This window comes from Pteropus medius, unplaced genomic scaffold, assembly GCF_902729225.1.
Source record: "Pteropus medius unplaced genomic scaffold, Ma_sr-lr_union100, whole genome shotgun sequence".
Classification (NCBI taxonomy): domain Eukaryota; kingdom Metazoa; phylum Chordata; class Mammalia; order Chiroptera; family Pteropodidae; genus Pteropus; species Pteropus medius.
The window spans coordinates 18,322,783-18,350,773 of record NW_024349802.1 but is presented as its reverse complement, the minus strand read 5'-3'; the positions used below and the strand labels follow the sequence as shown (position 1 = coordinate 18,350,773).

The 27,991-nt window shown below is 50.3% G+C and overlaps 2 protein-coding genes across 8 annotated transcripts in view; both read right to left on the bottom strand.

Annotated features, from left to right (window-relative positions):
* Nucleotides 1-29: 29 nt before the first annotated feature.
* Nucleotides 30-15,291, bottom strand: MYOZ3 (myozenin 3). The gene is made up of 5 exons (XM_039836570.1): nucleotides 12,572-15,291; nucleotides 7,370-7,524; nucleotides 6,194-6,329; nucleotides 5,554-5,716; nucleotides 30-2,616 (listed from the first exon to the last, which is right to left on the bottom strand). The coding sequence occupies exons 1-5, from the start codon at nucleotides 12,840-12,842 to the stop codon at nucleotides 2,448-2,450; spliced, it is 894 nt and encodes a 297-aa protein (XP_039692504.1). The 5' UTR covers nucleotides 12,843-15,291; the 3' UTR covers nucleotides 30-2,447.
* Nucleotides 15,292-16,350: 1,059 nt separating this feature from the next.
* Nucleotides 16,351-27,991, bottom strand: part of SYNPO (synaptopodin) — a 50,821-nt gene continuing 39,180 nt past the window's right edge. For 5 of the 7 annotated variants that reach the window (XM_039836562.1, XM_039836563.1, XM_039836566.1 and 2 more), the window contains 2 exons: nucleotides 24,159-26,515; nucleotides 16,351-19,117 (listed from right to left, as the gene is read on the bottom strand). In XM_039836562.1, coding sequence (XP_039692496.1) covers nucleotides 18,437-19,117; nucleotides 24,159-26,515 — 3,038 coding nt within the window. In that variant the 3' untranslated portion in view covers nucleotides 16,351-18,436. Of the gene's footprint in view, nucleotides 19,118-20,390; nucleotides 26,516-27,991 lie in introns of those variants that run through there. The other 2 variants (XM_039836564.1, XR_005647322.1) reach the window with 2 other exon arrangements.

Sequence of the window (27,991 nt, the reverse complement as noted above, 5' to 3'; positions counted from 1 at the left end):
TTTATAGGAAACTTTAATGACGTGTTTTTTCAGGATCCAAATTTTATTTATTGTTGAGTAAAGAAGCAAAATACAGAATAATACATATAGTATGATCCCATGAACACAAAGATATATCTTTGCACTTATGCAGCTATACACATGTACATATTAATCTATTAAAATAATCCTAGAATTCTAGAAAGATCAAGCTTATGCAAATGGTTACTTCTGATATATGGGAATGGGGCAGAGTGCAGGGGAGTGGGAAGGTCTGTGTTGCATGGAAGGAGCTATGTAGGCATATACCATCACATTTTACTTCTTGCTTCATTTGTTCATTTTTATAATAAGTAGTCTTTTTAAAAAATCAGTGGAAGTCACATTATCAGAAGAAAGGAATCAGGATTTGCTTTGGGGAATAGCAGGCTCCCCCTTTCCCCTCAACCCCCACCAGGTTCTCCTCTTCTGTACCTAGTGGTTGCCATTACCCTCCAGAGTACAGCAGGGACAACCCAAGGTGGTCCAAACCCTCTCTTCTGTTTCAGACAATTTAAGGGCTGGTTTTCAGCTCATGGAAACATGGCTTTAAGTGGCAGTGCCCAAATTCAAGACAACATATCAATTGTAAGTAATTCTAAGAGTCAGACTGCCTGCCCCTCGAGACTGTGTGGGGTACAGTAAAGTCTAGAACAAAAAGAAAGTGCAACCATTATTCCATGCACCTGAGGACCAGCTGGATTCCTGACCTTTTCATCTTCCCAAGTGTGGGGGTCAGGGAGGAGGCAGAAGGAGGCAAGGGAAAGGGGTAATTCATGTTCAAAGGGAGCCCTGCAGTGATCAGAGACTTTCCTTCAGATTTCAGCTTTACAGACCCCTCAGTCACATCTTAGCAGCCTACTTCTCAAGCTGCATCCACTGCAAAAACATCTTTTCCAGTCAAGAGCAGGAGTTACCTGAAGTCTAATAATGACTGAGTGCCTATTATGTACGTGTCCAGCACTGTGCTCGCAACAACCCAATACAGGGGCTTCTATTATTTTCCTCACTTTACAAGAGGAGAAACAGAGGCCCACAGGTGAGAAATGACCTGTTTGAGTTCACATGGCTAACAGAGGCAGTTAGAACCTCTCTCATCCTGTCTGACTCCTCAGCCTGTACCTTTAACCCCTAAACTCTAAGGCAGGACACCATGATTCCAGAGCAAGTGAGCATTGGCTTGGCTACCCAGTGCAGTGAAAAGAGACACCCACTGGGATCAGACACAGTTCCATTTTGGCTCTGTCCCTGGACAGGCCACTTCCCCCTTTTGAATTTGGATAGCCACATATGTAAAATGAGACAATACCTTTCTCTTAAGGTTGTACCAAAAATTAGAAATAGGATATGTAGAGAACCTACTACCAGCCTGAGCACTGAGGCACCCAATAAAAAAGCAGCCATCATAATCATCACCATCATCGTCATCACCACCACCACCACCACTTGAACTTAGAGGCATTCCTTACTCTCCTCTTCCTAATGAGCTGGAGTAAAGTCCCAAACTGCTGATGAGGACTAGGGTAAGATCTACCTTGGAGCCTGCTCAGAATGGTGAGCAGGAGGAGGTGGGAAAGGTCTTTATAAGTGCCCCACTTTGCACTTGTCCTGCAAGGTGCCCAGAGGGGTTCCCTTCTTACCGTCTCATGGCCACCCCCCTAGTCCAGGCCTTATTCCTCGAAGCCCTGGCTTCTTGCCTTACTCCTCTCCAATCTGTGCCCCACATAGCAGCCATCAAGATCCCTCACTCCCTCGCTTAAGAACCCCCTCATTTTCTTAGTACGGCCTACCCCAACCTGGCCCTCTAAGGAGTCACCAACTCCTCTAACACAGCCCTCTCCCTTCCCCAGAACACCCTGCATCTGTGACAGTTCCACGCCTTTTCAGCAGACACTGGTCCCCTCACCAGAAATGCCCCCCATCACACTTTTGTTCCTTGATGGACCCTTACTTCCCCTCCAAGGTCCCACTCAAAAAAGCTTCCTCTGGGAAGCTGCTTGGAATCCCACCCCACATCCAGGGTTAGAGACCCCCTCCTCTGCCTCACAGCACTTTATTCCTCAGGTGTCAATTAGCATGCTTTAGAGAAAATTAAGATAATTTACCCCTTTATAAATCTGTATTTCCTACAGTCCATTCCTACTCTAGGCCAAGGCCGGGGCTTCTCTCCCTGCAGCTGTCACAGTGTCTAGCACATAGTAAGTACTCAGTAAATGTTTAGGGCATGAGTAGCTAAAGATCATCTGCATGTCAGTAAAAGGAAAAACTTTCTAAACACATTTGGGGACGACTAAACTTTTTGATCTTTGAGGCCATTTGCAATAGGTTTTGTGTGTGAAGGCCTTTCTTAAATTGAAATGCCATTAACAAGTCTTGACTCCAGCCATTCCCAGAACTCTGAGAGTAGAGAACTGAAGATTCAGGCTGGGCTACAGCTCCTCAGACTCCGGGAGGTTGCGGACCCAGCCCTGGGCCACTCTGTTGAAGCTGGGTCTGAGGCGGAGGAGTTCCAAGCCACTGATGAGCTCCGGGACGAAGGGGGTGCCCGCCCTAAGCATGGTTTCCCCGACCAGGGGTCCTCCAAAGGGCACTGGAGTCCTGGGGAAAGAAGAGCAGCAGGAGATCTGGGCTGTGTGGAAAAGGGCTGACAGAACACTATGGAGGTCACCATGTCTGTCTCTGGGCCTCAGTTTCCCCTTCTGTACAGCAAGGTTTTGTATAATCTTTAACAGTTTTCTCCAGCTCTGCCTCTAGTCAATATGGCTTGTTGCTTAGAAATAGGAGTTAACTTTTCAGAGTTAGAATTGGCTTGTCATAAGCTAAACTCTAGGTTCCCCATAAGTAAGCTCCAGAAGGGAATAGAGTTGGAATAGGGTTTTTTCCTTCCCCTTGTCATATCCCCTTAGAAGAATATACCATAAACTGGAATGAGAAAGGAGGATCAGAAAAAGCATTGAGAATCATGGAAATGCAGATTACAACAGACATGCCGTTTCTCACCCAGAAGACTGACAAGAAGAAATAATTCGTTAATGGGGCAAAGTTTCACTCATAAACTACTGTTTGGAGGGCACTGGGGCTGCTCCGTTGGAGGAGAGTTTGGCAGGAACTTTTTAACCTGAAAATGTGCAAACCATCAACCAGCAACTCCACCTCTAAGCATATGGCTTAGGGAAGCACATACACAAGGAAGCAGATATGAACAGGGATTAGTGACAAGCCAGAAACAACCCACTATCCAGGAATGGACACGACAAATGTAGTATACTCACGTGATGGAATATTTTACAGCCGCTTAAAAGGAATGAAAAGATCTATATGTATTAAGTTGGGTAGATTTTAAAGTCATCATGTTGCAGGTTACAGAAAAAAATGAAAGTTTTAAAACACATACACAAAACAATGTTATATCCCCCATAAGTACGCAGCTGCCTGTAGGAAATGTTCTAAAAAGCTACACACCAACTGTCAACAGTGTTACCTTTGGAAAGGAAACTGGGGTTGAGGATAATGAACAAAGGAACCTTACCTTTATTTGTAGTTGCTAGTTTAAAAAATTTGTATAAGTATGATTTTAAAACTAGTTTTTAATTTTAAGAAAAATAAAAAGCATTGCTCATATAGTGATTTCTCCACAGCCTGGGACCAATGGGAAGCGGGGAGTGCTTGCCCCTGGGGTAGAAGGGCAAACCTTGGGCCAGGGCCTGGGTTCCAGCCAGGACGGGGTTTCTGCCTAGACCACCCCAACAGTGGCGGCAACAGCCAGGTCCTGCGGGAACAAGCTGGGCAGTTTCCAAGCCAAGCAAGTCTCACAGTTGGGCCCTTGACTAGGAGCCCAGAGCTCTGGATCCTGAGCACAATTTGGCCACCAACATTGCTGTTCTTCCTCAATCTGCCTCGGTTGGCCCTTCTGCCCCAAAATGGGCCTGGGCTCAGGGTTCCCTAAAACCCTCCTTGGCTGGTGGGAATGTGCCTGGGCCTGTCATACCTGAGGTGTGAGGTAGATGGGGCTGTGACGTGAGCTGGCCAGCCTGGAAGCTGGTTGCCAGGACTGAATGTCTGCTGAGAGTTTTAAATAGCTGGGCAGGCAGAGCCTGAGGGCCCCAGGAGGTGAGGGAGAACAGTCCTGTCTGGCAGTAAACTCCAGAATGTCTGCCAACAGCTCATGGCTCACACAGTACCTGTTGGATGCAGTTCCTCCCATCAGGGCCCTCCCTGGCTATCAGCTGTTTAAGGGAAGTCATGTCTCTTCTGAGCACAATCTTTTCAAGGTCCATCACCCCCAGTTCCTTTTGCCCTTCCTCAGAGGGCCTGGCCTCCAGGCCCTGCCAAGCCCTGGTGGCCATCCGTCTGTCTTTGTCAGACAGACACAGTCTCTACATGTGGTCTGAGCAGGTGCCAGAGTTGGACTGCGGCCTCCTCTCTGTGGACCCTCCACTTTCACACTTAATGCAATCCAAGCCTTGGAATATTTTTCAGAAATAGCATCAGACCGAGGAAGCCATTTGCAGTTGAAATACAACCTCCAGCCCAAGGCCTTCCTCCAGTGCCAAGCTCCTGTCTTTACTCCCATGATTTGTTTTCAGGCCCCCAGGGCAGAATGTTAAATTTATCCCTTTCAAGTTCTCCCCTATTAGCTCTTCCAACCATCACCATCATTTCAATCTATAAATAATAATAATAATAATAACAACAACAACAACAGTAGCTACTGTTTATTAAGTGCTTATTACTGGCTGGAAACGCTGTCTATGTCTTCTTATGCCATCCTCACAACAATCTTTAGGAGGTAGGTACTGTAATAGTCTCATTTTACAGGTGGGGAAATGGAGGCTTGGAGAGGTTAAGCCACTTCCCCCCCGAGGTCACACAGCCAGATGAGGAGTCTGCACTGAAGTCCACGTTGAGACCCCATGCTCTAAACAGTACGAGGTGCTCCTCTGTGGCGCTCACCTCTGGTGTCTAACGTTTCACGGCCACTTTGGTACAGCCTTGAAGACGCTTTCAAGGCCTCTTGCAAATCATTGATGAAAATGAGGAAAAGGCTGAGCTAGTCTGTTACTGGTGAGATCTGGGGCCCCCACCTAGAGAAGGACATGCACTTCAATGTCCATCAAAGAGATGGTACAAAGCAATGACAGAGAAGAAGAAACCAAGCTCTGGCATCAGACAAACCCAGACTTGGACCCCAGCGCTGCCGCTGCTCCTGGCTTTGGGACTTTGGGCAGGTGGTTGATATTCCTGAGTGTGTCTCTTCACCAGCAGAATAAGAAAAATTGTAGCACCTGTCCCACCTTGTTGGGAGGATCCAACAAGATGGGTGGCACATTTTCCCATTCATTCCTTGTACATTTATTAAGCACCTACTGTGCTCAGGCAAGAGTTTTATTATGTTCTAGCAAGAGCTCAATAAATGTATATAAAGTGTTAGAGCCTGTCATGTAGAAATGCTCAGGAAATGCAGTTGCTGCTGTGGTTGTGACTGGCACCTGTGCACCCTCCGGATCTCTCCCCAGGCCACCCGCCCGGCCTTACTTGTTGAAATTTCGATACTCTGCAGGGCGGGCGATATGACTTCGGCCATTGCTCTGGTAGTCCCGGTAGCTGATGAACTCCTGCCACGGGCAATGGTAGCCCTTGGGGATGACCGTGTGGTTGAACTTCTCAGGCGGGACGCTCTTGAGTGGCTCGGCATAGCCTGGAGGTGGAGCAGGGCGCATGAGAGGCAGGCGGGAGGGGGCGACTGGGTTCCTTTCCTTCTCCACCCTCACTCCCACACCCACCCCATGGATGCTGTTGGTGTTGGAAAGACCGGAGCTAAGAAAGGGGAGTGGGTACGGGGGAGCAGTTAATGCCAAAAGTTGCTCCAGCAAAGGGGACCGTTTCCCATCCCTGGAAGCAATGAGGGTTGGAGCAGTGGAATTGTGAATTGGAATGTAGATTCTGGTCTTGGCTGAAACTCAGGCTCTCCGTGTGACCTAGGCTATGTTGCTGCCCCTCTTTGGGCTTGTGTTAGGTACGTGGAAGGATGTGTGTTTGGGAATGGAGGGTGGACTAGATGCTCTCTGGGCGCTCTCCCTGCGCCCCCACCCCACCCCCGCTCGGGCCTCCGTGGAGCACGCCCACGCTCCTCCATTCTCTCAGCCTCTGGTCCGGGACCAAGGAGGCCACTCACCTGGCGCCAGGGCGCTGGGGCTGTGGGCGCGCTCCACCTGGGTAGTTGCAGGTTGGGCATCCTCGGGGTCTCCAGGTGAGGTTGGGAAGGTGTGGAGTTCAGAGCTGCAGTTCTGTTCCTCCGGGCGGATGGCAACCTGGGCACAGGGGCGGGCACTTAGAGACAGCTGATTGCTGCCTGGGAGGCGCCAGGCAGCTTCCCCAGACAGCCACTGGGGTCTCTCTCTGTGCTCACCGTCCCAGCTCTACTGTTCCAGTCACCTTCCCCTTGGCACTTCCAGCTGCCATCTCTGGGAGGCTCAGTGGAGCAAGGGGCCAGGGATCACCCTCCACCAAAAGAAGAGGAGGCATAATCCTAGCACCCACCTCTCAAGGATGTTGAGGGGTATGAGTTAATAGTGAAGAGTGCTAAACACAGCACCTCAGAGAAATACTCTCTATATATTTAAGTTGCCATTATAATATTGACCCTGGGCAGACACTTAATCTCCTTGAGCCTCAGTTTCCTTCTCTGTAAAACTGAGATAATGATATCACTTTTTGAGCATTAAGCGAGATGATACATGTGAACCACTTAGCTAGCACTTAGGCACATAGCAAAGATAGGTGTTTTGTCATCTTTATTATTCTGCCCCATTGCTCCTTCTCAGTTGCCTCCTGTCTCATCCAGAAATTGGGTGGAGTAAGTATGGAACGCCCATGAGTTCATTAGAAGTACCTGAAACTGCCTGCTGCCTTTCTGAAGCCTGAGGATAAAGAATTTTGCCTGCTTGCTTCTACCAGCAGACTGTTCCCATGGCCTTTCCTTCTTCCAGCAGGAAGAAGAGAAAAAAGTGTTCTGAGTTTTCCATCTTAGATCAAGTCTAATCTACATCCTACTTGTTGCAAATTCAGCCCAGAGCACAGAGCTATTCTTAGCACTTTTTGTGGGAGCCAGAGCTCCTTCACGCCACAGCTCATCCTGCTCGGTCCACTATGTTTTATATCCGGGGAGAAATGCCTAAAGAAGTAACAGTTTTCTAGGATTGCACAGCAGGGCAGGGGCTCAGCCTTCCCCAACTGGAACTTGAGGGACTCTCCAGGGACCAGAGGTCCCCACCTGGCTCACTATTTGGCTTTAGGCTAACCACTGGCCCTCTCACGGCTCAATTTCCCTGTGAGCACAATGGGATCTTACCGCGCGCTGGCTGTCTGCTAACTCAAAGGTGAATTTCTGCACACGGCGTTGCCTCTTCTGGAAGAGGAGGGATCCTCTGTTGTTCCGCAGGGACAGCTCCTCCATCATCAAGTCCTGGGGTACACTCAGCTTCTTGCCCAGGTCCAGCAAAGGGACTGCAGGGAGAGGTCAGAACAAGCTCTTCTGACCTAATGCTCAGGGCACTCGGAGCCACCTCTAAGGGGACCTCCTCACAGCACCTTCTGTTTTGTATGAGAATGCCAGCTTCTCCCCACACTTGTCAATACTAGGTGTCATCATTCAGTGTACTCGTTGCCTACCTGATGAGCGGAAATGATCCCTCAGAGTTTAATTTGCATGTTTGACACTCAGTGAAATTGAGCACTGTTTCAAATGATCTTTGGCCATTTGTATTCATTACATGGATTTCTGGTGCAGCATTTTGCCCACGGTGGAGGTAGTGAGAAATGATCAGATTCTAGATCTCTTTTAAAGGTAAAGCCATAGGTTTGGGACGTGAGAGCGGGGAGTGGAGGATGATGGCAGGCTCTCTGGCCCGAGCCATTGGAGGGCTGGAGCATCTACTCCCTGAGGTGGGGAAGGCCGGAGGAGGAGAAGGTGAGCTATCAGGAGCTCAGTTTTAGACATGTGTTCTTTCAATTTTAAAACAGCTTTTCATTATTATAAAACATCATACATACGCATTGAAGAAAGTTAGAAAATTCAGATGTAAGAGAATGAAAACAGTTCTATTTTCTATCACAGAGATCGCCACTCTTAACACCTTAGTATCTATTCTTTCATATCTTTTTCAGTGACTGTATATTCATATATGAGTTTTTGACCAAAATGAAATCACGTGCTTTGTGGCTTTTATCAATTAAGGCTCTCTACCTTTCTAAGTGAACGAATTTTTGTTTTATATCATGTCTAGTTCATGTTTAAAGCCCCCTAATTTTCTTCAAAATCGGGCCTATTAGGTTTGAAGAGCCTTGTAGAAATCCAAGTGGAGATACCAAGAAAGGAGCTAGATATGTGAGTCTTTGTGTTCATGAGAGGAAACTGACCTAAGATAAAAATCAGAGTATCACGAGCTTAGAAATGGTCTTTGTTGTTGTTGTTTTTCGATGAAGAACATTACGGTTATTTCTTTTCTTGTACTTAGGACTATAGCTGGTTATAGCCTGGGGCCTCCAACATTTAGACCGAGGAGAGGAGGAACCAGCATGGGCGCCTGGGAAAGAGCACCCAGTGAGGCAGGAGGAAATCTAAAGAGTGTGGTATCCTGGAAACCAAACGATGAAAGCGCTTCAGGGAATATGGGGGTGATCAATGGCATCAAATGCTGCCGGTATGTCAAGTAAGATGAGGGCTAAATTGACCATAATATTTAGTAGCAGGCGGTTACTATTTGGTGATCTTCACGAAAGCCGTTGCTGTGGAGTATTTGGGTGTTAAAGTCTTACTGGAAAGGGTTCAAGAGAAAATGGACAGAGGGACAGATGAACCACCCCATGAGGAAGCAGTGAGCCAAATCTAGGATGTGGGACATTCAGCAGGGCACCTGGCCTGGTTTCGTCAAATGAATGAATGACATGGAAAAAGAAGGGGTGCGTTTTAGATTAAAAGAGATTTGAGAGACATAGCAACCAAATAAAAACAATGGTGCTTACTTGGATCCTCATTAAAACAAATTAGAAAATTGGAGAAAGTTAACTATGGGTCTGGTTATTAGATAGTATTCAATCGATATTGCTAATTTTGTTCAGTGTGCTAATGTCTCTGTGGCATGTAAGGAAAGGTACTTATTATTTTTGAAGCATTCAGAAGTATTTGGGGGCGTGAAATGACATACTCTTTGGGATTTGCTTTAGATTGCAGCAATAAAGTAGCGGGGCATGTGGGTTTCCACTCTCTCTGTATGTGTTTGGATATTGGCTTAATAAAATGTTAAAAAGAGAAAGAGAAGAAAAGTAGAGACAACTGCTTTGAGGAGCTGTGCTTGCTCTAAAGGACCATGGCTGGAGGCAGCTGCGGAATAAAGAGAGGTTCCTTTATTTGTTTGTTTGTTTTTAAAGAGAGAGAAATAACAGCATGTTTGTTAACTGATTTGAAAATGTGACAATAGAGAAAGGAGAATTTATTATGTATTTACATATAAATCGCCTTTAATATGTAAAATGTAAATACAATACAATAGAAAGAGGGGAGGGGAGGGTGCCCGGCTTCAGATTGGGGCGAGGAGAATTCATCTACCACACCAAGAAGGAAAACCGAGGGCGTGGACACAGGGCAAGCGAGTGGACAGATGTGGAGGAGGGAGCTTGCAGACATTCTCTTTTGGTGACCTGACTTTTCTCAGTGAAATAAGAAGCAAGATCGTTAGCTGAGAATGAAGATGAGGAAGGAGGTATTGGAGGTTTGAGGAGAGAGGTTGCTGTTTGTCGAAGACAGTGGTTTGGGAGAGTGAACGGGTCAAGGAAATGGACATGGTCACCAGGCGCACTGAGGCCATTTGCGTGTTAGAAGAATCTGTATTCTAAGGTCCCATTCATATATTTTAAAAAATAAATATATGTTTATGTACATATTGAAAAAGCTGCAAGGAGACTTACCTAATATTAGCAGTGATGACTTATGGGGCGTAGGAAGGAGGAGGGTTGGAAATTGTTTGCACTGTTTTTTTCTTCTTTTAAACAAGAAAATTTACTGCATACTAAAAATATAAAAGGCTATTTATATGTAAATACATAATAAAAAATCTCCTGGCATTATATTCTCAAATACTATCCAGATGAACTGAGCTCAATAAAAAAAGAAAAAGAAAAAGGCTCTAGATAAAACCTATTTGACTAAGCAATTCTATTTCTAGGGATTCATTCTTGGGGAGAAAAATTGAATAAACATGCCCAAAGATATTCGTACAAGGATGTTTATTGCAGTGAGGTTTCAAATTGTGATAACTGGGGATTAGTCTTGTGGTAGATGCTGCCCAGATGCCCTTTATCGGTAGCTAGCTGTCTACAACTGCCACTTTCTGCATAGGACTGTCCAGGTGAACAGAAGTGGCCATGGTCCCCTTGCTGCAGATGGGATGAATTCTATGGAGCAAGCAGTTCATGCTCTGGAGCCCTCACAGGGTCCTACACTAGAGCTGAGACCATATTCTTGCTGAACAATTTCCCCTGCCCTATCTGCTTGTGTCACTTCCCTTCTGAGAACATGACGTCAAGAAGTTACTTGCTTGGGAATGGTCAGGCTCTGTTCCTAAGAGTCCCAACCTGAGAAGAGCCCTACTTGGCCTGGGGTATTTGTGTGTGTGTGTGTGTGTGTGTAAATATATGTAACATGTTACGTGCTGGGGAGTGAGAGGAGGGGAGGTGGTGGGCTAAACCATACTAGGATGGAAAGAAATCACTGGTATGCTGCTAAGTGAAAAAAAAATTTAGGCTGAAGAACACAATATATAGTCTTTAGCCCATGTGTATGTATATGAGTTTATATAAACATGTTTATATGTTTATATATGGACAGAAGGATTGACATAAATATGTTAACAGTGGATCTCTCCAAATGGTTCTGTTATGAGGAACTTTCACTTTCAGTCATTCATGTCTGTTTTGTCTAAATATTTTATAAAGTGATGTATTATTTGCATAACCATATAGTAAAGAAGCAGCTCTGGAGACAAAGATTTGGAGTGACCTTTCAGCTCTACCACCTATACTAGACGTGTGACCACCTAGCTCCTCTGAGACTCGGTTTTCTGCAAACTGGGGATAATAATGTCTAACTTACAGAGTTGTTGTGAGGGTTATGGTGACATAACATACAGCATAAAAGCTCTTAGCACAGTATCTGACACATGGTAAGCACTCAATAATAGTAAGTGTTTTTGTTATTACTTTACAATGACTGTCTTTTGGTGGTGAGACCATGAGCTTATTTTATCTTTCTACTTTTCTTTAGTTTCAAAATTGTCTTTAATTAATACCCTAGCAAATAGCCACCAATTTATAATTTATATTTGGGGGGAGGGAGGGGTATATAATTAATTAATTAATTAATTAGCCACGAGAAGAGATAATGCATTGCCTGATTCTTCTGGTTAGAGCATGAACACCTCACAAAGTCTGCATATTTCAACACACAAAATCATGGAATAAAATTAGAAGAAAGAAACTGGACTCCAACAAAAGGAGGTAAGAACACACAAAATAGGTTAAAAGGATGACTCACATGTAAAGTCATACGATATGATTACATACTTCTTAGAACTCTGAAGGAGGCAAAACTGTAGCGGTACCCTTAGGTGAGGGTTCACTGTCCACCTGCATCTGAATCACCTGAGTTTTTGTCTAAAAGGGAAATGGATGGCCCCCTCCCCAGGTCCACTGAATCAGAATCCCTGGGGTGGACGCTGGGAATGTGCATGTTAACTAACAACACCATGTCACTATGATTCACATGAAAGTTTTTTTTTATTTATTTTTTTATGCCTACAGCACCTGGTCTTCCTAGGTGGTCTCCCATCCAAGTACTAACCAGGCCCGCCCTGCTTAACTTCCGAGATCAGACGAGATCGCACTTGAAAGTTTAAGAGCACTGATGTAGTTGAATTTGTTTTTAAAATACTTGAAATGCTCTAAAGTAGGCCAAATAAGCAGTCTCCAAAATTATGCCAGTAGTTCTGGAAGAGGTCTTACAAAGTTGGTAAACATGTATTTTAGATGATTTATTCATTGGATTAATCGGCTTTTAAGTGAAATGATTTGAATCAGATTGGATAGCCTGCTTTTGCTACCCTGCCCCACTCTTCCCCTGCCCCTTGTCTCTTGCCATGGGGACTTCATGAGACTCATAGTTTTAATCAGCAAGGAAAGGTGTGTGAAGAGTTTCAGGTCACTGTTAGGGCTGGATCTGGGACCAGAGCACTCAGAGCTCCATTTGTGGCTGAAGTTAGTTTTTACCTAGAGCACTCAGCCTCAGCTCCTGGGTGTGAGGACATCAAGGCAAGGCCCCTTCCTAGTCCTTCGGGAAACTTCCCAGCTCAGATGGCAGATTCCACAGGCACTCCCTCGGGGCTAGCCTGGAACTCACACCTGTTTGCCTAGGCGTGGGGCCAGCCGGCCTGAGCTGCCGCAGTCTGGAATCTAGAAGGGATGGGGTCTGAGGGATGCACAAGGGCTGGGTCCACCTTACCTGGTGTAGCTTGGTCTCCCATGGCAGCCATCACTGGCCCCTTCTGTTCCTTGGGGATCATCCTGTGGAGGAGATGATCCACAAATGGGCCAGGTCGCTTCCATTCGCCCCCAGACTGCCTCCCAGTCTCTGGTCCACCCAGCTCCAGCCCTGAACAGCCTTGGTCCACCCGAAAGTCTAAGGCAAGGGCTATCTGAGCTGGAAGAGTCTCGTCATACAGAGGAGGAGCCTGTGGCCCAGGGAAGGTGAAGGAAATGCTTGATGCTTCCATGCAGCAGGAGAAGCTCTCTCTCCTCAGGGGCTGGTTTCTGGGACATTAAGAGTGGGCAAAGTGGTTGTCTCAGACTATTGTCATCCTCCGACTCAGGTAAGCTCTGATCAAGGGCTGAAAGAGGATGGAAGTTTACATCAGGGGTGGGTATGGGTGGATAGTTTGGGGCGACACTGGGATCTACAAGGCAGGTCCCCAGTACTTGGCCCTGAGGCTTGAGGGCACAGGCTGGTCCAAGGAAACTGAGAGAAACATCACTCCCTTCCTCTACCCCCATCCCTGAGCTAACTTTCATAGCGCTCTCTTCTTTTTAAAAAATATAATTAAACTTTTTTTTCAATTACAGTTGACATGCAATATTATATTAGTTTCAAGTGTATAATCTAGTGCTTAGACATTTATATAGCTTACGAAGTGATCACCCCAATAAGTCTAGTACCCAATGGTGCTTTCTTCTTCCTCGCTCCTTTTCTCCCTCCTTATCCATCCCCTTGTTTGCATCTAATGGCACTTTCTAGGAATCTTGGAGGAGATTTATAAATAAAATGATGTCCAGAGCCCCAGAGAACCCTGCAGGCCTCAAGTCCAGATCCCCTAACTTGCCCCCAAGAGAGAAGGCAGAATAGTTGAGCCCCTTGACAGACTATGTATCAGTGTGCCCCTCCTCTTTGCTTCCAGATTTTTCTATATTCTTTCCTTTAAAAAAACAATCTGCCTCCATCGGTAACCCCAACACCCACTCCCACTCCCAGCCCAGATCAGTGGGCATTGAGTGGGGTGACCTGGCATCTAATCAGTGCCCGACTCCCTCTGCAACTAGGAATAAGTTGGTCTCCAGCTCTGTGACTCAGTTCCCCCTTCTGTAACATATGGGGTTGGGCTAGACCATAGGGATCCATGGAAGGGCTTCAGGGGATCCACAAGCCCCCTAAAACTGGATATAGATATGACCATGTCCACATGCATTTGGAGTGAGGGTCATGAGATGATCTGGAGTGTTCCAACAGTGACCGCTGAGGACCGCACAGTCCACCGGTCTGTTTATAAACACTCCCGTTACAGAAATTCACAGATGTTGGGAAGGGCCCCTCATATTCTAGACCCAGACCTCGCTTCCCTACTGCCTAAAGATCTTGGAGGCCTGAGCCCAGCCATTACCTATCCCTCACTTTGAATCCTAGCCACCCACTCCCCATTTAACCTAGAGAAACCTAGAGCTTAGAATCCCTCCCTTCCCAATTTAGGATTCAGGCCGTGAGGCCCTACAGCTCCCAGACCCTCCACAGGGCCCATCCTCTGCTTGGAGGAGAAGGGGCTCTGGGAATTGGCTCATTTCCTCCACTCACTCCCCTTAGCAACTCGAGCTCCTGGTACCTGAGAGCTGGGACCACAGTGGGCAGAGGGAGAGTCAGACCCTCAAGATTAACACCTCTGTCTGGAAGCTAAAAGCTGAGTGGTCGGTGTCCTTACAGCGGTCGCGCGGTCAGGAAGCAGAGTGCATTCTGCAGCCAGCTCTGGCCTCAGCTGATGAGAAGTGTTTCTGCCTTGTTGTGGCTCACAGCCTTATTTCAGGCTGCAACAGGATCCAGGGACAGATGCTAAAAGCACCAGGCCCCAGGGAAGACAGGTGCCAGGCAGCAGGCCCTTGCCGACAGACGGGTTTATACACACACATGCACATATGTTCATATGCACACAACGAGGTCACCTGGAAATGCCGAGAGTCAGTTGCCAGTCACTTGAGCTTGCTAATTGTATCCTTTGTGCCTAGAATGGGGCCTGATAGGAATGCAATAGATAATTTGTTGAACGAATGGATGGATGGTTGAATGCATGAATGAGCTGTCCTCCGGTATCTTTGACTTACTCATTCCTTCTTTCTTCTTTTCTGCCTTCCTTTCTTCCTGCTGCCTCCTTTCTTCTCTCCCTCCCTCCACCTTCACACATTCTCTGAGCCTCTCTATGGACTGAAAATAAATAAGGCAGGACCGTGCTTAAGGAGCTCAGCCAGGCCCGACTCAGACCCGTAAACAAGCCTCTGAAATGCATCATGGGAAATGCTCTGGGAATGCCCAGGGGATGGTGCCACCAACTCGTCTTAGGGATGGGGAAGGCTTCCCAGAGGAGGAGACATTTGAGCTGGGCCCTGAAGGCTGAGTGGGAGTTCACTGGGCAGAGAGAGGACACAGGAATTGCAGGCAGAGGCCCTGTTATGGATGAAGATGTTAGGGAGTCAGCGAGTAGAACCAGAATTGGTGGTGGGGGCTGCTGAGCGATGAAGCCAGACAGGTGGGCAGGGGCCAGACCACAGCAGGCTTTTCAAAAGGCAAGTGTGCTTTATAAAGAGCCATTGAAGAGTTTAAAGCAGTGGAATGGAGCGGTCAGATTGGCATTTTCCAAAGATATCTCTGGCTGCCATGTGAAAAATGGGGTTGGGGGCTGGGCAGGGGAGCCAAACTGGAGGTGGACTCACCAGACCGAGGAGTGAATGGGGCAGCTGGATGGGGGAGTGGGACCTGAGGGGGTATTTGGGAAATCACCAGGTCCTGTGAGAGACTGGATGTGGGAGATGAGGAGAGGGCCAGTCCTATGTCTGGCTTAGGTGACTAAGGAGGGTCATGGGGGAGAAGCAGATTGGAGTGGAGTGTGGATACTGAGTTCAGTTTGGGATGAACTTGGTTTGAGGTGTTCAGAGACTGGGACCACCAGGAAGCAGGGAGATACCATGCTCAGGAGAGGTTCCGGCTGAAGATATAGATTGGGTTAGAGGAGTACCAACCACTCCCAAGGAAGGGTGGGACCAGCAGAGACATGCTGGGTCCAGGGCAGGGAGCACCTGTGCCTGTGTGATGGCACACCATCCACGGGCATAGTTCTAACAGCTTCTTAGGAAGAAGCTTCGGCTCGGCTGTAGACGACTTGAGTTCAGCTTCCCGCTCCTCAGGTGCCTCTGCCAGCTCTGAGATTCTAGAGAGGAAGATGAAGGATGTTCCCAGGGCAGGCTTGGCCTCACCTGAAAATGGGGCCACAATCCCCTCTCTGGGCAAAAGACGCCCCCATCAGGAGAGAAGCATTCCTGCTGGTATGAGTCCTGAGCTCACTAGGGTTGCCTGGACTCGGACATGACTTCCTCCTTCTGCCTCCTTCTGACCTACCATTAGGAAACAGCCCCAGAGCATTGGGCCCTGACCCAGCCTGGCCCTGCCCACTTCAGGCCCTGTGGTCAGGACCTGGGCAATACCACCCTGAGACATCACCTAGCCCAGCTCACTCATTACACAGATAGGGAAGCTGAGGCCTGGAGGAGTGGCCAGTGCAGGGTCACCTAGTAAGTACTTCAGCCCAATGACTGCTATGGCCTGTAGTTTTTCTGTCGTTCCCCATCTCTCCTACTTCCCAAGCTCCAATCCCATGTGGGTCAAACATGCTCATCTACCCGGAGTCCCATGGACTGTTCCATGGTTGGAGAGAAGGGCGTTGGACACAGCTGAAAATGACCCAGGAGGCAGAAGGATGCAGGAAGTATTTATTTAGGGCCAGAACTGAATTCTACAGGAGGCAAGAAACAGGACACAGGCAACCTCTAGTAGGCTGGAGGAGAGGATTGGGGGAGAAGGCAGTGATAGGAGAGAACAGCCAGACAGAACTGCAGCTTCTCGAGGCTGCGTCCTGCTGGCTCTTTGTGGAAATGCAGGTAGAAGTAGATACTCTATGCCACTGTCTCAGCCAGTGGCCTAATAGTGTTTTTTCTCTGAAAGAGGCCTTAGCCCCAGTCTTCTATGCTGCAAGTGACCCTGAAGCAGGTGGAGACTTTGGTAAATGTGGTCACTCATCATTGACCAAGCAAGAGCACCCTCTCATCTTCCCACCAACAGGGCCTATGTTCTCAATCCTGAGGGCCTAGGAACAAACCCTCTGGTATCACTTCTTTACTCCAAAGCACCCTACCTGCACCCTGACTGCCATCCTGACCCCAGCTTTCCCTAGCCTCACTTAAGGGTCCAGGTCTAACAATGCCCTGATGGGTAGGTAAGTCTACCCCTAACCCCAAATCACACTCCGTCTCTCATCTTTAGCAACATTCTGGTATCTTTTCACCTATATACCTTTGACCCTCAGCCAATTCCAACCCTTCCCAACCCCCATCCCCATCCCCACTGGTATTCTGAAGCAAATATTCTGAACCTCTGGAGGGCACCACCAGCCAACTCTGGACACTATAGAACTTAGCCACATTCCTTCTCCTGTCCCTCCTGGGGATTGGAATCAGAGCCATCAAGGTTTAAGAGACGGGCCAGGGCTCTCCAAGGTCACTGGGCACCAGGCACTAGCTAGGTCAGGGTGCTCTTGGAAAGAGATAGGCAGAACAGTGCCCACTCCTCTGGGCATAATATGGATGCCGGGGCCTGGAACTGAAGAGTAGATACTTCCTAAGGAACCAGAAACACAGGCTGACTCTGGTCTACCCTTCACTCACCTACCCAAGCTCACCTGCCTCTGAATTCTGCTCAGCCAATCTTTCACCACTACTCTCCCTCCCTTCCTAATACCATGAAATGCATTTCAAGACTGGAATGGCCCTCAGAGGACATCTGACCCAGTTCATTCCCTACTAGAATCTCCTCTGTGCATCCTGGCCATGGCTTGCATGCTTCCCCTGACAAGGAACTCTTTGATTCCTTCCTTCCAAATGGGCAGCCTCAAACTCAGGGCCATCAGGTAAAGCCATAGAATAGCAAATAGCTCCATATCAACTCTGAAAGGGCTCAGCTTTGAAAGGGCTGCCACGAAAGTGCCCAGAAGGGTTAGAGGCACCTATAGCATTCCTGGAGCCCAAGTCCTGGGCCTGGGGTAAATCATTGCCTTATAGTGCTCTTCTGGCTGCTGATAAGATGCCCTGGGCAGTCTGAGCTGGAGTGGAGAAAAGCATGAAAGGGACCTGGGAGGAGGAATTTTCCTGCCTCTTCTCTCCAGAGGAGCCAGCGGGGGCACCTTGAGCTGGCCTGTGAGACCTCGCTAAAGGTCACCGTGGTAAAAATAGAGCATGTCTGGGAAGAGATGGAAAACAGCTGCTTCTGCCTGGGACTTGGTGCCAGGCAGGCGGATGGTCAAGCCAGGGTTGGACAAGAGAACTTAGACTTACGATCTTCTGAGTACACCCCTCATTTGCCAGACTCCAGAGAGCAGAGCCAGATAGGGAGGAGTATGGAAGCCTCGAATGCAGCAAGTCCGGGAGGGTACATATACACAATGCCCTGCCTCTTCCAAGGCACTAGAGTGTGTTTGTGTTGATGGGAGGGGGCATTTAGACCTTTGGAGATTGTTTTGGTTCTAAAGCCCCATTAAACAGATGGGAAATCTGAAGGTCAGACAGAAGGGTCTTGCCCAGGTTCACACGACTGCATGATAGGGCTAGAACCCAAGCTTGGATCACTGCTCCTCCCCAAGCCCAGGGCTCTCCTCCTTGACCCCTTATCTCTAGGGCTGTCCAGAGGCCAGATCCCTTGGGGACGTGGTGCTGGGATCTCTCAAGCCTCATGACTCCTCTTCCGGCTCGGTCCTCCCGGGGTGGGGTTGGGGTGGGGCGGGAGGCATTAGGTGGTGCAGGAGGCCTCGGTGGGGAGGCTACCACGCTTGAGCCTCAGGCTGCCATTCCACCCGCGGGGACAGATGTTGTAGCCGAGGATGCCGGGGGACTTTGCCCCGGAATCCTCGGAGTCGAGAGACACGTCGGAGTCCGTGGGCGAGCGGCGGTAGGGGAAAGGTCTGGGCGGCGCGGGCAGCGGACTGCGGGGGCTGGCGCAAGGCGAGGGCCCAGCCAGCAGCGGGCTCCGCGGGATCGGCGCGAACGTGGCCCCGGGGCAGACTGCCGGGCCGGGGCGGGCGGGCTGCGGCGAGCGCATGCGCGGCGGCGGCGGCGGCGGCGGCGGCGGCGGCGGCGCGCTGGGCGGGGAGAAGGGCCGCAGGCTCTCGGCGCCCACCGGCCGCGGGGAGGCGCTCTTGCGTCGGGCCGCGTTGATGATGTTGCGCGCCAGGAGCGCTTGAAGTTGGCGGCTGGGAGGCCGCACCTCGGTCTCCGGTCGCAGCGGGGATACCGAGCGCTCGCTCCACGAGGGGGACATGGGCGGCGGCGGCGGCGGCAGCGGCGGGGGGCTGCTCATGCTCCCGCGGCCCTGCTCCCACGGCCCCGGGCTCACCCAGCCGTCCAGGCTGCTGGGGGGCCGGGACGCGCCCGGGGTCCAGGGCGGGGATGTGGGCAGGGTCTCGCGGCGGTCCTGGGGAGAGAGCAGAGAGGGCGAGGGCGGGCGTTAGTGCTGGGGTTTTCTGTACAGGGGTTTCGGAAGGGATCGGGGCTTACTTGTCCATTGTACAGAGTTGGGGAAGCCAGCGAGCAAAGTCAAATAATACCTGCGGTAAAACCTAGGTACCCCATTCTCAGCTCAGATGCTTGAAAAAGCCCAGGCTGCCTGCCCCTCTGCTTGACAGGGAGGCGGTTAGTGCTTAGGAAGGCTCGCTTTGGAGGCAGACCCCCTACCTATTGAATGAACCTGGATAAGTTTCTCCAGCAGCAGAAGCAACTGGAAACCTCTGGACTTCAGTTTCCTCTGTAAAATGGGGGTCTAATATCAGCACGTACCCCTAGAGGTTTGTTGTGAGGATTCAGTGACAGAACTCACTTAAGAGAGTGTTACATGTATGAGAAGATTCTCTGGAAGAAAATAAGTGCTCACTAGATGTCAGTTTTCATAAAGAAATACTTTATGAAATACCTTATTTTCATAGGGGTGGAAATAAGACTTTTAATGTATTATTTTTTATGTAAGTTTAGTTTTTTGAACCATATGGATGTATCTATTCAAAACCTTAAAACAAAAATATCGATTATCATTAAGGTTGGACTTAGGCATAGGCTTTCTCAGCCCCCTTGCCATGTTGCCATGGTAACCTATTTTTTTTCCCCCTTGGATGCCTTGATCAGGGAGGAAGTTCCCACTGACAGATGAAAACACAAAAGGAAGATGGGTCATTCTTCCCTAGGCAGCACACTCCCCTCACTGGACTTCTTGCCTGCATGGGGTGGGGAGTATGGACATCTTTGAGGTTATAAAATACTGCTCTGCTATACACTATCATACCTGTTTCCTGCCTACTTAGGGGCTTTTCAGTCTACAAGGTTCAGTCTTATCTTTTCTGTCTCATTAGATCCTCACAACAGACTGATGAGATAGCTGATATGATTACACCCATTTTACGATGATGAAGGTGAAGTTCAGGAGTGTAAATTTAACTATCCTGTGTGTTCTGCTCATCAGGAAATGTGTGTGTGTGTGTGTGTGTGTGAAAGGTGAAAGAGAGAGAGAGAGAGAGAGAGAGAGAGAGAAGGAGATAGAGAGAGAGACTATCTGCTGCTGAAAGGCTATATCATGCTTAAGTGGTCTGAACTGGTCTGAAAATGGAGGGGCTGGTGATCCATGCTCAGCGTGTATCTGCTAAACCATCCAACTGTTCATCCAATCAGATTCCCGCAATAAACCAGTCTGCTTAGGCTTTAATCCAATCCAAATTCACCAGCAGTCATTCCTCAGAGTCCAGAACTAGCCAGTCCATACAGTACCTCCTACCCAACCAAAATCTAGAACCATTTATAATGTCCATTCTCTCATCCAATCAGTAATCAGACACAGCCAAGCCACTCAGTCTCTCATCCAATCAGAATCTAATTTCTCCCCATCAAAAGGAAGCAACATAGAGTTATTGTTTTCTCCACACAATACAGCAGCTACTAGGTGAGTCGAGACTCAGAATTTGAGCCCTTTAACCTGAAGAATGCTGTACAGCCATCTAAACAGATTTTTCATGGGATGGTAATGCTGGAGTGACCCTTAGGGACCTCCTGGAGACATCCAAGGCCCCAGTCAAGTAGGAAAGTTAAAGCTCAGCATGGGATTCATCCCCATTTACTCCCAGGGTCAGAGGTGTGTATAGGTGAGCCAAAGACACTGGGAGTTGCTTTGTCTGAGACATCCCGGGAAGCCTTCCCGTCAGCTGAGCTGTGGGAAGTGGTGCCAAAAGTTCAAGATCAAAGCCTATCACATGCATTGAGGCAGAGTAACCAGGGCTCTTCAGCCAGGAGAAGAGTAGGCTTGGGCAGGGGGAGCTATAACTGTCTGAAATCCCTAAGGATTGTCTCTGCCTTTGGTGGCCACAAGGGGAAGACTAGGGCCCGCAAGTAGAAGTAACAGGATTTATTTCTCAAGCCTGGATTGGAATGTTGGGGGCAGTGGTGAGCAGCTAGGTCCTCATCATTTGGAGATGGGCCAGAGTCTGACCTCATTGGAATTGCCATGGCTGGGAACTGCCATAGCTGGGCACTGACTCTGTGTGTGCAGGGGAAGAAGTGGGGTGCACCATACAAAAAGGCTGTGGGAAATCAGAACTGTTCACTTTCTGACAAAGGTCTCAATGCACCATATGCACCAGAACTCTTTGGATTTCCAAGGAGTGAAAATTCAGAAAGCAGCACCCACTTAACCCAGAATTAGCCCCAAAGCAGGGTACGTGTGTGGGTGAAGGCATGGGTAGAGCAGAGTCAGACAGGAACTATCAGAGACCAAACACAGCTAGCTCCCAGACTGCTTTATACAGTCCTGTCATTGCAAAGAAGGGGAAACTGTGGCCCGGAGATGGGAAAGGGTTGTCTAAGGTCACACAAGGAGTCAAGTGCAGATCTGGAACTAGAACCCACTTCTTCTGACTCTCCATGGCAGTTTGTTCCTCTCCACCAGGGGCAGAAACTCAGCATTTTCAGGAGGCAGGTAGTGATGAACAACATGGAAAATGGCTAGATTTGGATAGTAGGAAGAGGAAGAGGGGACCTGAGCAAACCGGAAAGTCTATGGTCTGGCTAAAGGCATTTAAATTCTGCTTTTCAAGAACTCAAGACAAACGTGGACCATAAGAGGTTGCGAGTTTTCCCCATGCTCTACGGAGTTTTTGGCCAAACTCCGAAGGAGAAAACCCAAAATATGTGATTTCCACAGGACTCTAGTTTCCAGGGAAGAGAGAGGGCAGTCCTCACTCCCAAGCCAGCACATATCTGTACCCATGGCTGATCCAGACACGCAGCAGATGCAGGCAGCACCAGAGACACACCACACATTCACACACAGTAACTGAGCAGTCCCGCCCCACCTTCCAGGCCAGAGTCTGGGAGAAGGGAGAGAGCCCTGAGCACCATTCAGCGAGCGCAGAAGAAATAAAGAAGCAAGACAGATTCGAGGCAGAATGTATTGAGAACAGGAGAGAAAACAAAGTTTGGGGAAGAGCTCGGCCAGCCTGGCTGCAGGAGTTGCAGGACGAAGGTGGGCTCTTCCACTGCTGGCCCTCGGGAGTCCAAGGGAGCAGGGGTCTAGGCGAGGAGCTTCACTCTGTCCTGGGAGGGGCCTGGCATGAAGGAGCGCTCATTCATGACTCCCCCGCACATGCCCCTGTGTTCTGGGCAGAATGAACTCACTGAGAAGGGGGAAGGCACCCCCTGTTCCCATGGAGATGAGCCTGGAGCTCACGAAAACTGCAGGCTCAGCCCAGCATGGGCACCGCCTCCACCACCCCTCTTCCCGCTGGGGAGCCCAGAAATAGGGCTGGGAAAGAGAAAGTGGGTGGTGCCTTGGGAAACTTCCATCTGTATTCTGCCTCTTCTATATTCTCTCACCCCCCCCACAAAGCCTGGTTTTGGGGGGCTGCAACACATTAAAGGTGTCAGAGGTGGTGAGGCTCTCAGACTAGCTGACTCAACATCCTCACTGCACTACGAGTGGGGAAACTGAGACCCAAACACACACATGGAGTCAGTCTCTTATGTCCCAGCCTTTTCCTCGAAACCTTAAGGTCCCCTCGGCCTCATTCCACTGAGCTGCTGTGCTCCTGCCCCAGCCCTTGCCATGCTCCCACTGTCTCTAGGCAATGCTGTGCCTGCGCCATCCCAGGCTAGGCCTCTGACCCCCTGGATCCTGCGGCAGCTCACTCCAGCTACATCCTCCCCAGGATGCCCCGTATCTGTTCTATGGCAACTGTCCATTTCCTTCCCCTGTCTTCCTAGGAGACTGCCTTTATCACTTGCAAGGCCTTTCTCCCAAAGCACCAGCCTATCCTCTCAATCCTCACAGATTGTCACAGCCTGTAGAGCCCCAATTATATAAATAAGAAAACCGAGGCCCAGAAAGGGAAAGTGACTTGGCTAAAGTCACACAGCAAATGGAAGGCTGAGATGGGACCAGAACCCTCCTCTCCTGCCTCTCTCCCTGTGGCCCCTGCCACTGCACGGAGATGACTGCTTTTATTCAGGCAGATTGGCTGAGGTTGAAGCCAAATCAGCCAACAGATATATATATCACTTGGGGTCTCTGTCTTCACTGCACGCCCACATCTGCACATCCTTCTACAGGGCTCTCCTGCTCTCACGGGTCCCCTGGGACCTCCTCTACCTCAGAACAGTGAGGGCAAGCCAGATGGAGCTGGGGTGGAGGTCTGGGATGAACTGCTTTAGCTGTCCCTAAAGTGGAGCCGGGAGTTTAGAGAGGGCATGGAGGCAGCTGAGCAGCAGGGCAGGAAGTAAAGCGTCAGACAGCAGTGGTGGGCTAAGTCCTCATCCAGCAGAAGAACCCAGGAGAGGAGAAAATATGGAGGCCAAGGCAAAGCTCTCTAAAGTAGTGGAGAGGAAACGGTGTCCAGAAGGCAGAGGTGGAAGAGAGAGACCTGTGGAGGTGAGAATCCAGCGACAGGCAGAAAGATGCCACGAGCCGAGGCCACAATGAGGGTGGCCCCACTGGGCAGCTGAGGAGGCAGCCCCTTGGCTGTCTGGTTCCATAGGCACTGGCAGGCTCGGTTTGCTCCAGAAGCCCCTGATTGGGCCCCCTTCTAGGCCATTCTCCAGCAAGACGCTGGCTTCCCTGTAGTTCACAAAGGCCAAAGGAACCCCCAGGCTCGTTAGGGCCTGCCAAGGGAGTTCTCTCTTCATGACCCTCTTCCCCTCCGAGTAGCAGACCAGATCCCCCAGACATGGATGGAATTCAACCACCCTTGTGGTAGGGGACAGGCAGCTGCAACTCAGAGAGGGGTGGTGATTTGCTCAGTGTCACAAAGCTAGCTGGTGGCAGCGTCAGCCCTTAAGCCCTGAGTCCCCATACTCCTGACTCTCAGCCCTGTAACCACTTCCTGCCACATCTGCTCTCCATCCTGCCCTCGGAGACGGGGCCCTGACAAGCAGTGGGATCCCGGTGGGGTCCGTTACTTGAAGCAGAAGGAAGGCTTCCACACCTGAGCCTCGATCCCGGCATTCCGGGTGGAGAAGGAGGGCCTGGGGGCCTGCTTGGCTCGGGGAGACCAGGCCCTGGAGGGAGACACAGGGGAGATATCCCTGCTGTAGGTAGGGCTCACAGCAGTAGGCTGGAGGCCGTCCTGGCCGGGGGCTGTGTAGAGGCCTGGTGAGGAGCGGGTGGGCCGAGGCAGGGCGGGTGACCGAGGGAGGGTCGTCTTGGGTAGGCTGGGTACCAGGTCCAGGGAACTTGGCTTGGCAGGTGAGGCGGCTCTTGGAGAGGCCTTGGTAGGCTCCTTGATGGGAGAGAGGACAAAGAGCGAGGGCCGCAGCTGGTACGGTGGCTGTGGCTGCTTGGTGGGCTCTGGGCGCAGGACCCCGTCCTCAGGCAGGTAGCCGTGGTAGAGGGAGGCAGGTGGGGTTCGCGCTGGGCTTCGAGATGCCACTCGGAGGCTGCCAGGGGCATTCGTGGAGTATTTCCAGGACGAAGGCAAGGACATAGTGGGTGAAGGGCAGCGGGCCAATTCAGCATGGCCCGAAGACTCGATGACATACTTCTCCATGCGGGACTGGCGGCGGGCATAGAGCTCGGCCCCCTTCCCAGAGGCCTCAGACAGGTTCTGGTTGGGTTTGGGCTTTGGCTTGGCCTGGATGCGCGGGGACTTGAGGCAGGAGGCCCACTCAGGGAGGACGTCCTCGGCCGCAGCGGGGCTGGCCCTGTCCCGGGCTACCGGCTCCTGCTGGAAGTTGGAGGCCTCGGCCCCCAGCGCGAAGGGCTCCTCCTCCACGCCGGCCTCCCCCTGGTCCCTCTGCCTCCGCTTCTCATCCGCTGTCTGCACCAGATCCAGCAGGTCTGGATTCGGGGTCACCTTGGGCTTCTCCACAAAGGTGAACATGGATTTCCGGCTGCCCCTTCGGGCCATCGACTCCTCCAGAATGCCCGTCTTGCTGGCAGGAACTGCCTGACCTTTCAGATGGGAAGGCTTGAGGTCGGAGCTGGGGTACAGGGCAGAGTAAGACGGGGGAGACCTAACCCGGGAAGCCAGGGGAGCTGTGGACAGGGTCTCAGCATAGGTGGGGGGCGGGGTGAAGTTCCCTAAGGGGCGTCTCTCCAAGGCTGGGCTTCGCTGTGCCACGGGCCTCCTCTCCACCATGGGGCTGTGGGACATTACATGTCTCTGTGGCCGAGGGCTCCTGTCTGCCATGCTGTGGAGCTGGGGAGCTGGGGCCTTCCCCCCGAGATGTCGTCTCTCTACCATGGGGCTCCGCTCCATCTGGTTGGTGCTCTCTGATGCCTGGATCCCAAAGGGCCTGGCTGTCCTGTTGACCACGGATGGGGGTTTGGCCAGCGTTAGATGCACCTCGCTGTACAGCTTGGTGGGTGTGGTGGCGGCTGCTGGGCCAGACGTTTCTTGTTCTGCTGACACCGCTGGGGCACTGGGCTGGACATCAGTGAGCAGGGAGCTAGATGGGAAATCTGGGGCCGGAGGCCCGAAGTTGGAGGTGGGAGCGGCTTCTCTAGAGAAGATGGTGGTAGGTAGAGCTGATACCTTATCAATCAGGAGTGTGCTGGATCTCACCTCTGAAGCCGGCTCCTGGGGTTGCCCACCAGCACACAGGGTGCTGGGTTTGGAATCTGGCACGGTGCCGTTTGCTGGGAGTTGTGCCTCTGAAGAATTCTGTTGGGCGTTAGAAAGCGGCAGGCTCTGAGGGGTGACAGTTGCCGGTGGGTTCTGATTGACATCTGTGGCTGGCAGGTTGTGGTTGCTGTTAGAAGCTGGTGTGATGAGGGTGGCACTGGCTGAGGGAAGGTTTTGGTTGACATCTGCAGCTGGGCTGTGGACCTCAGCTGGGGGTGGGGTTGGTGGGCTCTGCTGGGCTTCTCGGTTCTGGGACAGGTGGAGCCCATTGGCCGTTAGCAGGGCTGCATTCTCCTTTAAATAAACCACCAATGGTACCTCTTCCTCCTCACTGGCCACCTTCTCCAGGTGCCGCAGCAAGCTGGCTTCCTCTGAGCACCCCTCCATGCTGTGACTAGGGACCCCTATGTCAGGGCTCTGGCAGTCGGGGTTCCTTGGAGGGCCTGGCTCGGGGAGTGAGGTAGGACTCAGGCCGAGTCCCAGGTCATGGCCTGTGGGGCTGGCAGAGGGCACTCTGAGGGACTCCTGGCTGGGCTTCTGTCCCCTCTGGCCGTGGCTCTCCAAGGTAAACTCGTTCACCCTCTGCCGGCGCCTGTTGAAGAGCTGGACACCGCGGGAGTTGGAGCTGGGAGGGGTGGTCAGCTGGGCTGCGATCTGCTGGCTCCGAGCCTTGGCTTCTTTCAGATCCTTCTCAGTGAAGCTAGTGCTCCGGCTCAATGCTGCGGGGAGGGACAGAGGCCCAGTTAACAAATGGGAATGCAGAACCCCAGGGTTATACAGACAGACAGACAAATGGCCACCTGAGCCCCTCCTACTGATGATCTTTTCCTCTGGCATTTGATCTTTACTCACTGTTTCCTAGAACTCCCTTTGTTCATAAAGACCCCTGACCCGACCATCGCGGCTCAACCCAAACGCCACCACCTTTATAAAACCTTCCCTGCTTTCCCTTCAGGGTTAACTGGACCGCCTTGGAGCACCGTGCTCCCCCCCCACCCACCCACAAAGGTGGTCAATGCAGCACTTTACCACACTCAGGAAGGAACACCCACCCTAGCAGTCCAGCCCCGCTACGTCCCAACTCATCTCCTCCCACCTCTCTCCTTCCCACTGGGCTCTTCCCTGCTTTCTTTTCTGTTCCTTGAAAATGCCAAGGTTGCTGTCCCAGGGCCTTTGCGCTTGCTGTTCCCTCTGCTTGGAACGATCTTTTCCCAGGTGTCATTCCATGTGGCTTCCTTCCTGCTACTCGGGACTCGCTTGAATGTCACCTCCCTGGAGGGGCCTTCCTCTGTAATCGGCCCTCCCCTTTCCTAGTTCGTCTCTTGGTCTTATTTTCTTCATGGCATTCACCGCAATTCAGAATTATCTTCTTTGCATACTTCTTAATTATCTATCTTCCCACTTAGAACATAAACTCTAAGGGGGCAATAACCTTGCTTGATTTGTTCAGCATTCTAACCCTGGCCCCTAGAATAGTGCCCAGTATAAGGTGGGCCCTCACTTTGCATGACTGAATGCGTGAATGACCCCCCCCAGAATGTTTTCTATGTGCCTTTCTTAGGCCCCTTTACACTTTCAAACTCATAGTATAGTCATTTGTTAAAACTAACACTTCTTCTTTTTAGAATAGGTAATAACAGTCACATAGTCTGGAAAAAAACCCATAAAGAAGTATACAGTGAAAAAATATCCCTCCATCTCTGAGCGCCCCACACCACAAGTCACGTAACAACAGATAGTTTCTTCTATGTCCTCAGAGTTTCTTCCTATTTTTATTAAAACAGTCATTTAAAATTTTTCATATTTTAATATTATAAAAGGAATAATTGGGCTAATTTCAGCACCAACTATACTAGAACATTATATTACTTCATTTTATTCTCATGAGAACACTAAGAGACAAGCATTACTGGCCCCTGTTTTACAGAAGTGGGAAATGAGGTCGAGAGACTTGTAAATAACTCACCAAAAGTCACATGGCAAAAGATGGCAATGCTAGAGTCAGAACCAGTCCTCTCTGGGTCCACAGCCCATGCTCAAGCTGCCTGATTGCCCCAAAGTGTCCCTTTGGGACATCCAGGAGACAGAGTCAGTGGAGGTTGGTATTCGGTCTGGGGCAGGAGTCTGGGGCCTGAGGTCAGGGATCGGGCTGGGGTCCCACCCCTATTAACCCATAAGTTCACCATAGGCAACCA